The sequence below is a fragment of the Apaloderma vittatum genome, unplaced genomic scaffold (assembly GCF_000703405.1).
Source record: "Apaloderma vittatum isolate BGI_N311 unplaced genomic scaffold, ASM70340v1 scaffold13475, whole genome shotgun sequence".
Classification (NCBI taxonomy): domain Eukaryota; kingdom Metazoa; phylum Chordata; class Aves; order Trogoniformes; family Trogonidae; genus Apaloderma; species Apaloderma vittatum.
In genome coordinates, this window is record NW_009718878.1 from 74,577 (window position 1) to 88,079 (window position 13,503).

At 37.1% G+C, this 13,503-nt stretch overlaps 1 protein-coding gene across 1 annotated transcript in view; it reads left to right on the top strand.

Moving 5' to 3' along the window:
• TRRAP (transformation/transcription domain-associated protein) overlaps nt 1-8,132 on the top strand; it is an 82,307-nt gene extending 74,175 nt beyond the window's left edge. The window contains 7 exon segments of the mRNA XM_009870422.1: nt 1,230-1,455; nt 2,016-2,233; nt 3,703-3,751; nt 3,753-3,873; nt 5,629-5,832; nt 6,712-6,906; nt 7,592-8,132. Coding sequence (XP_009868724.1) covers nt 1,230-1,455; nt 2,016-2,233; nt 3,703-3,751; nt 3,753-3,873; nt 5,629-5,832; nt 6,712-6,906; nt 7,592-7,876 — 1,298 coding nt within the window. The 3' untranslated portion in view covers nt 7,877-8,132.
• Nucleotides 8,133-13,503: the final 5,371 nt, after the last annotated feature.

Genomic DNA, 13,503 nt, shown 5'->3' on the forward strand with positions numbered 1-13,503 from the left:
GTGTAGTGTTTGAAGACCATGTGCTGACCTTGAGGAAGTTCTTACTTAGCTTGCGTGTGGGCTAGAGGAGATAGTTCCAGGCTGCAATACTTCTCTGTTGCGAGGTAAAGAGCAGGCTGTTTGCATAATACTATCATTTTTGCTTGGGTGGTCATATCTGTTCTTCCTGTGGTGGCATGCAATTATTGTCTGGGGCAGGAAAGAATAAAGACAATTTTCTTGTAGCTTGTAGTAGGAGAATAATAGTAAGAGCAATTTTACTACTTGTCCTGCAGTTGCTCACAGATTCTACGTTGTACCTTCAGTGGAGGCTCTTTCATGCCTTTTAAAAGTAAAAAGCTTCCACTGATTTTAAATGAATAAATCACTCTTAATGAAACAGGCAGAAAATTGCAGTGCTAGACTATAAAATAAGCTTACTTTTGCTCTTTCACTAAATGATCTGATCGATTAGTTTATTGCTGATTTCTTTCTATGCATTCGGTCTGGTTGCAGTATATAGACAGTTGAATACAGTAATAGTATTTAAAATTTCCATTGTATGTTTTTCTAACGCTTACATGACTGTAAACAGGAAAATTTTGGGAAGTTCATTATTTGCTGAATAATAGAGAGTATTTTAGAGTTGTATACAGAAGAGAAGGAGCAGATTCTGACAGTTTTAAGTTTTATATGTGATTTTAGGACTTTACTCGAAGATTTTTCCATAGAGATGGAATATGCAGTAACACTCTGTGTGTGTGTGTGTATTTGCTTTGCATTACTGAATTGTATGACTTGTTCTCCAGCATCTACGGGTGCAGTATTGTTGCTGCTGTGCGATCCTTCATCCAGTTACACTCTGACTCTTCCTTAATGATTCCTGGGTCTCTCTCTGTCTGAAGCTGCTTGTGTTTGTATTTAGGGTTCACAGGTACCCATGTTATCTCCGCGGGGCTTGCTTGGTAGCATACTCCTTTTTTCTGTGTATGAGTTGCTGATTTTATTAGCTTTCTGTTTTACTATAGTCTTCAAAACTAGTGTGATGCTTTTATACTTAACAGGTGTATGTCCTGTGTATGGGATTCCTTAAAGTGTTTTGCTTGAGGGCACGTGGCTGAAAGGAGCTCTTTGAAAGTGCAAACTTCAGACACTTGGTAGTTAAATACCCTATATAGAATTTTAAATGCTGAGTTAGTGTATGAGTGTATATATATCTATATAGTTTATTTTTTATTTATTTATTTTAGACTTTGACTTCAGTGTGCCAGGGTCAATGAAACTTCACAATCTTATCTCTAAACTGAAGAAATGGATCAAAATTCTGGAGGCAAAAACCAAACAGCTTCCAAAGTTCTTCCTCATAGAGGAAAAGTGCCGCTTTCTAAGTAATTTTTCAGCTCAAACTGCAGAAGTAGAGATACCTGGAGAATTCCTGATGCCAAAGCCAACGCATTACTACATCAAGATAGCAAGGTAACCTAAAAATACCCTCTAGTAGTTGTAATTCTGAAAACAGAGAAGTAAATGGAAACCTCCATCCATCCACTTTACAAGAGTAAATGTCATGTATGTTGCATATATTTAAATCATATACATGGAGTCGTGCTTTGGTATAACACCTTAATCTCTTATTTTATCCTCCTTTGGTAATTTTACATTGCCTCACTAAGCAACTGTTCTGTTACATGAAGAGTATATTTGTTTTTCTTTTATGTTGACTTCTCTTGTAGTCAATAGAGGTTCTATTCTTTAAAAACAGTGATAAAGGTCCTATTTGATGATTAATTTTGCTCAAGGACTATGTGTTCTTGAAAGCAAATAAACAAAATCATACAGAAGAGCTTTTTGACTAGACAATAGAAACCTGGGCTAACTGGATGGTCGAATCGTACCTTGTAATACATTTGCACTGCCTTATTTCTTTTGTGCTTTGTTTGTTTGGGTTTTAGCAAGGCTTTTTGTTTGTTTTATGTTATGATTTAATATTAGAGGAGGTTAGCTCAGATGTTTTAGTATCCCTTTTTTCCTTATAGGTTTATGCCCAGAGTGGAGATAGTTCAGAAACACAATACTGCAGCCAGAAGACTCTATATCCGAGGCCACAATGGCAAGATTTACCCATATCTGGTAATGAATGACGCTTGCCTGACAGAGTCTCGCAGAGAAGAGCGGGTATTACAGCTTCTTCGCCTTTTGAACCCCTGCTTAGAGAAGAGGAAGGAAACCACAAAAAGACATTTGTTTTTTACAGGTACTGAAAAGAGAGTTTCTATATTATTTTTAAATATATGTTGTGCTTAAAGATTATAATTGTTAAAGTTTTTGACAGCTATTCATTACTGATACCAAAGTTCTTGAATATTCGTAAGGCAAATTCATGTCTGTCAATTCTAATAAGCCTTGGTTCATGAGAGGAAATACATTAAGGGCATGGGAAACCTTAATCAAAGACACTAAGGCAAAGCTGTTACTTTGCTGTTGTCCTTTTAAAAAGTGCTGAGATCCGATTTTTAAAAAGTGTGGGTTTACCAGCCTTCCTGTTTGGGCTAATACTATGACAAGTAGTTGCTGTCCTGAGCTTAGGTGGCCAGATGATACAAGTTGCACTTGCAGAGCTAGACATGCATAATTGAGTTCTAACTTTCAAAAGACCAAAATGTACAAGCCAAAGGATTTGCTATAACAAAAGCTAAATATAGTATCTCTACATAGATAAAGACAGTTTTACACCACTGAGGCCAAAATAACAGAAATGCAGTAGATAAAGCCTTGAAAGATACGATAAACAAGGCACTGATACAGAAATATATCCTCTATATAACATGGTTAGTCAAGTAACATGTTTTCCTTCAGAGAGCTTTTTTCTGAACTATAGTGCTTTTGGAGATAATTCTGTACCTTGTGGTTTGATGCTATATGAAAGAACCTAGAGAACATTCATCTCCCTGCTGCCTGAGGTTAATGGAAGCAGACCAGAAGAAACAGCTCATTAACACCCCTTCCTTCTGCAGAATACATTTTCCTCTTCAAGACTGAAGAAATTACATCAAACAATTTAAATGCATTTAAACAACTTTTCTCTATATTTCTGAGGTTAATTATTACAGCTTCTGAGAGGAATGATGAGAGAATAGGTTTTGGTGGTAACCAGAGGTCGCTGTCAAATGGTCTAAACAGTCTCACATGCTGTGATTATTGAGTATTTCCTTGTGTCTTCCCAATGTTATTCTCAGATAGTGTCATTTGAACGTTTCCTCCAGTTTTTCTCACACTTTAAATACCCTGTTGAGTTTAGTAGTTTTGTTCTTCACAGTAATTTTTATTGACGTAATGCCAGTGTCATGTAATCAGATACTACAAACCCGTTTGCATCTGAACAAAATATTACCCTCTTCTCTGCAGATGCAGAAAAAGATGGGAAAAATAGTGAGTGCTCAATTCTTTTTGCTAATACGGTTGAGATGCTTCTGTTAAGATAAAAAAATCCGTTATCATACTTGCTTTCTTTTTAACTGAGTGTATGAATTAGATATGAGTGTCATAATAATTTTTTTCTCTTGATACACTTCAGCTGATTATCACAGTCATGTTTTAAGGGCTGGTATTGCACACTAATTCTCCTCCTAGTGTTTGGGTTATGGATTAACTGTTTTATTTTGCTCTCTCTGCCTTCCCCTCCATCCTGCCTCCATTCTCTCACCCTTCTCAAATTCTTCCTAGTGCCCCGTGTTGTAGCGGTTTCTCCACAGATGCGTTTGGTTGAAGACAATCATGGTGGAGATCTATAAGCAGCGCTGTGCCAAGAAAGGCATCGAGCATGACAACCCTATTTCTCGTTACTATGACAGACTGGCAACGGTCCAAGCCCGGGGGACTCAGGCTAGCCATCAGGTATTAGAATATAGAATATGGATTTTACTCAAGGGCCGATCTTGAGGACTCTGCTGTGTCCAATCCTCTCCTTACTCGACCCTTCATCTCTCATGAGATGTGAGGCAGATATATTTTGCAGAGGGAGTGTTTTGATTTTTGAGGGGATTTATTTTGTTTTTGTTTAATGTATTTTGGGAACTGTTGTATCTCTTTGGTATTTCAGATCATTGTGGAAAGCTTAGAAAAGTTGTATTTGTTTTACTTTAGATTGTTTTGAGTAACCAACTGAAAACAGGCCTGGCAGTGATTGTTTTTTGGCCCTTCCGTATAGTGCTTTGAAAATAATTAATTGATAACATGGGAAACAGCTTTCCTAATTTGCATAAGCAATTACAACATGGTATGTGGTGCAGGCTTCCCTGTGTTTTTCTAATATATCTTCTAAAGTTGCCAGTGGATTCATTTCATCTAAGTCGAATAGAAACAGTTGAGTAATCTCACCCTAATAAATGATAGTTCTCAGAAAGAGCAAAGCTCCCTTCCTCAAGCATCCAATTGTGATAAATATGGTTACTTTATGTTTTTTTGTCTTAAGGTTAATGCAAATTCTTACATAAAATGCCAGTCCCATTTCAAATGTAGGTCTTGAAACATACATGGTATACATGTATCACAGACATCGTTTAGAGAAACTTAGCTTTTCACGCTTTCTTTGTTATGAAATAAATGAAGTGTTACGTAACAGCTGTTTCTATTTTGAGAATTTTTCCTTCATCTTGCAACACTCTTTAGCAGGCATTTAACTGAAGTCAGTATGACCACCTTGCTTTCTGGAACAGATCCTATTTTTTTTTTAAATGAATTAGGCTACTATATATATGCTACAGTAATTAAATATTTTGATAGATTGTAAATATTTACATCTAGTGAAAAAAACGTTACGTGGTGTTCACTTACAGAACCAGTTGACTACGGCTCTTGGCTTTTATATTTTTATATTTTTGAGGCAATTTTGCTGTAATAGTACTTGATACAAGTTACTCAGTGCCTTTCCCTATCTTGTGTAATAAAAATCCTTTACCTTTTAACCTGTATATGAAGGAACCATTGAGAGAGCCATCTTTAGGTTGCATACTTTGTAGGCCCCATGTATAATTTCAAATCTTGCCATTATGCTTCAGATAAAGGATTCTATTGCTGCAGAATGCCTATCCAACTTGCACTGAAGCTAGAAAATAACGAAGTATGTTCTGTTCGTTTCCCATAAGGGAGAATAGCATTGTTGAGTTGAATGTCTCTTTAGCTCGCTTCTGGTTTTCTTGAAAGATTTCAAATCAGGTTATGTAACTTTTCACTGTCAGGCTTTCTGACATATCTGTTTGCTGTTCTTATGGTTATATGATTTTATTAAAAATTTAGTCTTTAAGATTGTTTTCTAGCTGTGCAGAGAGTGGGCAAACAAAATACTATGTGTGTTTTGACGAAGAAGTAAGGAAACAGTGTTGGATTGAAAACATCCAAGTTCAGAATGTTTTCCCTAAAACAGAATACGGCAGTTCAGGGAAGAAGTTTGGCATATTTGTTGCTAAGAAGTGTAGGATTAGGGCTGGACCAGCCACTGAACACTGACAGATGCTATCTAACCCCTCTCCTTCCCCAAACGGGAAGTGAAAGAGGCAGAAAAGAAAACTAAACCAGCTTTAATAAAATGATAATAAAAATAAGAAGGAAATCATAAAATAATGACACTCAACTAATATTTTTCATCTGTAGGTTCTCAGAGATATACTTAAAGAAGTACAGAGCAACATGGTGCCGCGCAGTATGCTGAAGGAGTGGGCTCTACATACGTTCCCCAATGCGACGGATTACTGGACTTTTCGAAAGATGTTCACGATTCAGTTAGCCCTAATTGGCTTTGCAGAATTCATCTTTCATTTAAATAGACTTAATCCTGAAATGCTGCAGATTGCCCAGGTATGCGGTAGTTTGTCCTAGATGCATTGTGTCGTCTTTGATCAAATGGAAATTTGGACTATACTTTCGAAATGAGTCAAAATGGTAATTCGACATATATAATTAACAGTGCATGTCGGTAGGCTTTTCATTTATACGTAATTGCACATCATCTGGGTAGTAATTTAAACTGCAGTCCCTGTGGACATCAACTCTATCTTCTGAGGTGAGAATTTAGAACTTTGTATGTAAAATCGTTCTTAGATATTGGAACTGTTCATGTAAATGACTGAAAGGTCTCTTTTTACTCCTTCAAATATATTGCTTTGAATATGTCTGTCAAACAGATTTAAAAAATAAAAGTAAAATTTAGAGCTTCATTTTCTTAAAGGGGGATACCCTTTTTCAAATACTATTCTCTTTCCAGCCATGGTGTCAACCTACAACTCCTAATAATAGTGATTTTCTTCTGTTTTAACCCAACATTTAAAATGAGCCTTGCCACCTTGTAGGGCAAAGGTGGTATATATTAAAGTCTTAATTCCATTTTAATGCACGGATGGCTACACTCCGTATAGCAATTAAGGTTCCTTAATCCCTCAGGTGTTCACCCAGAGTGAACAATGGAGATGTGTCTTTCTGCATGACTCCTCATAGACCATGCTACAGAAGAATCTATTGTTTAAGTCTGTATTGCAATAATGTGTATTTGGTTAGGGGTTTTGGACACATATTTTGAGCGAAATACATACCTGACTTTTTGCGTGCCTTTTTTTTGAGCAAAAAAGTTAAAATTGTTTGACTGAAAGAGTGAAAAGCTGTTGGAGTACTGGTTTTTTAGTTTTGTTACTGAAAATCTATTCCTTTAATTACTTTTGTGTATCTTGCTTTTAAATCCAGGATACTGGCAAGCTAAATGTAGCTTACTTTCGCTTTGACATTAACGATGCTACTGGAGATTTGGATGCCAATCGTCCAGTTCCGTTCCGGCTTACACCAAACATTTCTGAATTCCTTACCACCATTGGGGTGTCTGGTCCATTGACTGCATCTATGATTGCAGTAGCTCGCTGCTTTGCACAGCCAAACTTTAAGGTTTGTGTACTTCTTTAAAGGTTATTTGCAAGTATGTTATAATTGGCAATTTATGAATTCAATGACACTTTTGTGGTTAAGGTAGAAACTGAAAGGTCCATATTTGATTTTTAGATCTGGCCCTAAGGCCGTGACAGAGGTCAAATGAAATGTTTGCAATTTGCCTTTTTGGAAGGAATAGGAGGAAGAGGGGTGTAATTCTACCCTTAATTTAATTTTTTGTCCTAACGTGTTAATTCAGGCTGATTGTCTCAGTCCTTTAGCCTCATAAATCCTTACAAATTCTGGCAGTGGTAAATAGTAAAATGACAAATGCAACATCATTTAGAATCTTCATAATAATCTGTGAGTCAAAATGTGTCTTGGCCTTTTGTTAGCAGAATAGAATGCTAGAGGTAGACTATTGCTTTGATGGGTTCTAGCTCTTAGCAGGGTGTAGTTTTCTAAAGAAATTGTCTAATTTCCTTTTAAAATCTAATGCTTTCCAAAAATTGAGGCATCTTGCACTTGGGCAAACAATTTGCATCAAAAAGACAGTGCACATAACTGAGTCTTGAAAAGACTGAGATTGCAGCGTGGGACCAAACGTGTCAGAATGCCATTGACTAAAATCTAGTTGGGATTCTATGATCCCTGAGGGCTCTTTGGATTAAATCTAACTGTCTGATTTTTCTCCTTTGCACAGGTTGATGGCATCCTAAAAACTGTGCTACGAGATGAAATAATTGCATGGCACAAAAAAACACAAGAGGATACTTCCTCTCCTCTCTCAGCAGCTGGGCAACCGGAAAATATGGACAGCCAGCAGCTGGTTTCACTGGTTCAAAAAGCTGTTACTGCTATCATGACTCGACTTCATAACCTGGCTCAGTTTGAAGGAGGAGAAAGCAAAGTCAACACTCTGGTAGCAGCTGCAAATAGTTTGGATAATCTCTGTCGTATGGATCCTGCCTGGCACCCCTGGCTGTAACTTGAAGTTCTTAATAGCTATTTTTGCTGCTGTTTGTGGTGTAAGCCATATATCGTGTTAAGAAAATGTGAAAAAAAGCTTTCTAGACCATGGCTTACCTGTCACACTGCATTTTAATTGTGTTTACAGAAATATGACAATTTTGCTGGTTTTGATTTCATGAGGCATTGTTCTCTCCTGTTTAAAAAAGTTGTTAAATATGCAGCAACAGCTTTCACAAATAGCTTAAAATAGACAGAGGAAACGGAAATAATGTACAGAAAAAATTATTTTATGATGAGGACTATAAAAATAGCACTGTTAGATTTAGGGTCTGCCATTCCTAATACCTTCAATATATGAATTTTTTATATGGTAGTAATTATTAAAAAAAAAACAGTATTTGCAGTTACTGAATTTTACTTTGTGAAATTTTAATTAATCATTATCCCTTCATTATTCCAAACTGAAGGCACAAATACTCTTCCTTCAAGTTTGCTTCAAATTTACATGAGCAAAATTGGTTTGTACAGAGAATTTTGTACCAAATGTATAGAGGTGACTTTTTGTTAGGCACTGAGAAAATGATGATGAAATTGTGCTAGCTTTTCTTGGAGCACAAGCTATGTACAGTAAAAGTGTAAAACATTTAGAGTATTTGGTTTAGTTGTGGACAATGTTGGGGGGGAAGTTTATAAAAAGGATGGAAGAAGTCATTCTTTGATACATGTATTTGGCTGTACTAGATAAAGTAAAATCTTTTAAAATATTTTTTTTATGTTTAGAATTACAATAGCTTCTTTAGAATGAATCCATTTCTTTGTAATTTAAGAAAAAATCAGTTTAATGTTTCACTTGTCTTTCTGTTGTGTTAGCGTTTTTATAAGACTTTGGTGTTGAGAATGTTAAATTTGTACAGAGTGATTTTTTCAAAATAAATATTTTCTAAAACTCTCTATGGTATTCATTTCATGTGAAATATTTTTAATATTATACTATTAATTAAATAGAGAAGACCGAAAAGCAGGCTTAATATTTAATAAATAAAAACAACCTGTATTTTGAAGGATGATGACTGTATTAGCAAGATGTGGATGTGATGTTCTCCTGTGTGGTGCTGAACTTAGTTACAGAGGATCTGCTAACAGGAGGTATGTATATGACAATAATTTCTTCATTCGGTGTACAGTCTTTCTTCCTAGCCAGTCCATGAACGTGTTAATCATCTGTTTTCTGAAAGTGTTTCTTTAAAAAGAATAGTCTATTTTGTGTCCACAAGAAATGCAGCTTTTCAGTAATTGTTCAGAGCTCTGTAGGTGAGCTTTATTACTCTTAATATGCTACCCCAGAAAAACAAAGATGATCTTGATTGCTCTAGCAAAGGATGAATCTGGTTTCTTCATTATTTTTTTTATAAGTAGTCAACAGGTTCTCCAGAGATTTTAGAATAACACTAGTGGCATACTTGATCACCACCATTTGATATTTTACTGTCTGTGAGGCAAGAGAAATTTCTAAAAGCTGATCTGATGACACTTCCTGGGTGCATGAGCTCACCTGTGAGTTGACAGATGAACAACATCTAACTCACTGGTCACCTGCAGATCAAGGCTTGCGGTAGGTACGACTGTAGTCAAATCATTACTTAAAAACAAAGCCACGTGTGGTCTCTGTAGGTCTCTTATGGAGTTGGTAGAAGACGTGTTCTTTTCATCTTTGCAGCCGTTAGCAGAACCAGGCAATTGTTATGAACTTGAGCATCGGGGTCGTGCAGGGGTACGTGTCCCTCTCCACTGAGCGTCTTACCGGGCAGTTCTGCGACACCCTGAGCAGCGCTGAACCTGCTGCAGAGGGAGGTGAGGCTGATGGACACAAAGTCTCTGGATGTGTCTACATGCAAGTGTATATACAAATATATACACAGAGTTTGCAGCCGTGACTAATGTGACCGCAGAGTTGTTGATGAATTTGAACCCATTTTGAAGGCAAAGTGTCAAATAGGTTTTTATTGTATGTTTGGCTGGGAAGCATGACTTCGTGATGTCAGCTAGGTCTCCAGTAACAGGTATTTGCTCAGTCTCCATTACCTTTTAGGAGGCATATGGCACTGCTGTACAGGGCACAAAACTTTGATGGTTAGTACAGAATATTTTGCTGTATCTTAGTTATTCATAAATATTATGTCGTGCCAATTAAACACAGTAGGTAGAATAATGCACAGTTTTACTAGGCTAATTTCTGAATTTGCACCTGTTCTTCACTTTTTGACTAGTAACAAATACATGTCTTATTAGAAATGGAAGATACCTTGCACTCCAACTTAAATGCTTTTTTTTCCCCTCCTTGGGATATAGCTGTAATATAGCAGGAAAAATAAAATGCAATTTTGAAAATGGAAATTAAGGTATGACTGAGTTGTGAACAAAAAGGACAGCTTTACCCTTAGCTCTCATAAATGTGAATGTGTAATAGTGAATTTATGAAAAAATGTCATATTTTTAGAGAAGAAGCCTGGAAAATAAATAAATGTTCAATTTTTGTTGTGAAGGACAACACAATATTAAAGAACAGTGATAAATTCAGGTTATTCTATGTGGGAATTGTAGTAATCTAATGCTGGAAGTTTTGGAATAAAAAGCAAATTAGAAATATTTGTTTGCTCGCTTGTACTGCAACTGCAGTAATGCATTATATGTTCCTCTGAAATTATGTCACTTAGAGGATTTCCCATGCAAGTTTCTTTTCAGTTCTTTCTTAGATGAGTTGGACCAGAGTTTTTCCCAGCTGAATCACTACTGCCTTTCCCATTAGTTGGTTTGAGAGCCTTAGCAAGAGCAAAGGGGATGCTCATCAAGCAAGTTGTGACTTTCAGAGGTGTCTGTCTACGGCTTCCTTGGGGCCAGAAGAGCCAGTAGCAGACAAGGTCCAGCAGAAACAAGTGGTAAGCATTCAGCCCTCAGAAGTTTAGAAAAGAATGGTAGCCGGCTGGTTGACGTTTAGCCTTAGCCACGGGATGGCAGGTAAGGCTGGTCCGTTTGTGGGCTTGAGATGCCTTTCTACTTCGTGTAGTTCTTACGTGGATGAAAGGATTGGCTGTGGGATTTGACTGGGAAGAAGAGTTAACTACTTCTCACCAGATACTTTTTCTAGATATGGTTCCATTTCTTTGTATAATGAATAAAGCCTGGCCCCTTTATTCCTGCAGTTGGTTTGTGTGCTCCTTGTATATCGAACAGACTTGAGTCATGCTGTATGCCAGCGTATGCAAGTGGAAGCTCAAATACATGAGTGGTGAGGACTATATAAGGATTTGGAAAACAAATTTCTTGTGCTTTTGTTTTTGTTTTTTTTTTTTAAAAAAAAGACTTGCTTCCATATCAAAAGCTTGTTGGCAGGAAGAATCTGAACTGTATCATAAAACAATGTTTCCTGCCTGTGTTACAACATACTCTATGTATGCAGTCATTCACAACTAAACTTAGTTGAAGGGAATTACTGGCTTCCTTTTATTGAAGATTGTAATATTTGCAGCTGTGAAATATGGCACATGCTGTATCAGAGGACTTGCACTATCTTAGTTATTTGCATGTCTTAGATATGTCCAGCTCTAAGAGATAAGAGCTTTCCCTGAAAGGAAACTGTCAGATAATTCAGCCTCTTTTCATGCTAGAAATCGTACTGGAAAAATGAGAATTTAAAAGACAAACTTTGTTGGTTTCAGATTTGTGACATCTCTCTTGTTTATTCAAATATTAATAAAAGAAAACTTGGAGTGTAGGAGAACAGAGCTAGGAGGGAAAAGAGTTATTTTCATGAGGTTCCTGACAGTGTTAATGTATAAATGTTAATACTTGGTTCTCTTCTTTCCTGAATATATGCTGTGGATTTGCCTCATTTTGTGAGAAGGCTTACACAGTCTTAACACAGAGTTTTATCACCAGCACCAGGGAGGTAAATCCCAAAAGCTTTTAGTTATACGTGAGCATTCTTTAGAGTCTGGGGGAAATCTGACGTATCTTCTATGATTGGCAACTGTCCCTTAGCTGGTAAGTGCAGTGTATGAAGTTCCTGACTATCTTCAAGAACACGTAGCATTTATGTTAGATGCATTTAATTTTTCACGATTGTAGATAAGAGTTTCCTCTGTCTCATTAGTTCAGATACATGCTCAATATGTGTCTTGCTGAGCAGATACTTGAAAGTGAAATACATGAATTGTCAGTTCACTCTAAGAATTCCCTTTAAGCTTTCATCCCTTAGATTAGATATTGCACAAAAAGGCCCATGTTATTACTCTGTAAAATCAAATGTTTGAAAATTAAAGAGATTAAATTGTCTCTAAAATTCTGTGCATGGGTATTATGCCATTCTTAAAATTCCTCCTGTTGCGTTTTTGGTTGTTTTTTTTTCCCCCTCTGTAGAGTCCTGGACAGATTTCACTAGATGTTCGTAAGGGTAACTAATGATAAGTCTTTGAGAGCAAAATTGTGTGAGCCATATTTGAAGTCTGTATGAAATGCAGAGATGTTGGTAGACTTTTGCACACCTGTCTGTGTGAAGTGGGCTTCATTGCTCAAGTGACGGAAATAGTGGGAACTAAGAAGTAGATTTGGCATGAAAAACTAGACAAAAATGTGAGCTGTGGATTTTACACGGAGAATAAATAGTTGCCACATTTCTCAGATCATACTGTATCATTTCAATCTCCTAATTTCTGTAATAGTATTTGGCTCTGTCTTTATTAGATGGTACTGCTGCAGTTTAACCATTTATTATTACAGTCTGCTCTCAGAGTAGATAATCAGAATTCATTTGCTTAAGTGAATTATACTCCAAACCAAAATCATTTAACATTAATCGAGTGTTTGAGTCCACCCTATGAAGCTGGTACGCTGCTTCCCTCTCCTGTAATTGGGCTGTCCGTGAATTGTCAGATACAAAGAGAGCGAGCGAGAGATTAGTTATTACTGGAAGAAGATGACTCAAAGCATTTCAACAGCAGACAATGAAAGCTCTGTTTCATAATGGCAGTAGAATAAAGTTGCTTTTAAGGCTCCGATCTGTTTCAAATATGATGTATGAAATGTTCTTTTGTGGTGTGGAAACCTATTGAGGGAGAAGAATTCACACTTAGAGGAGCTTTTAATCAGCTCAGTGTGGGTGCATTTCACATTTCAGTGGTTCAGGAGAGCACATGTGAAACAACTGGTGTCTCGCGTGTAATTTATCATCGTTTGCTTGATGTGTCGGGGTCCTGGGCGGCCGGATGTGCCGGGTGTGTGGGCGCTCCAAGCTCGCTCCAGGGCGCCACTCAAATGGTTGTGCTACGTGGGATTTATGCTAAAGGGGGACTTGAGGTGCTGAAATGCAGGCCAAAAGAAAAAAAAATAATTTCATCTCTTGCCTTTTAGTTTGTTCTAAGTTAGCGTTGCCTTTCCTTGAGAGATGGAAGAACAGGGCAGAGGAGATGCTATTTCTGTGTCAGCCGCGCTGCAGCCCCTCTCCACTTCTAAACCTCTCCCTTCCCTGTTATAATCTCATGGTTTACTCTAAGAAATTTTATTTTTCTTTCAGTTACCCAACAGAAAACCCCACGTGTGAGCACACTGGTGTAAATGCCAGGTGTGGGTTGCGGGGGCTGGAGCAGA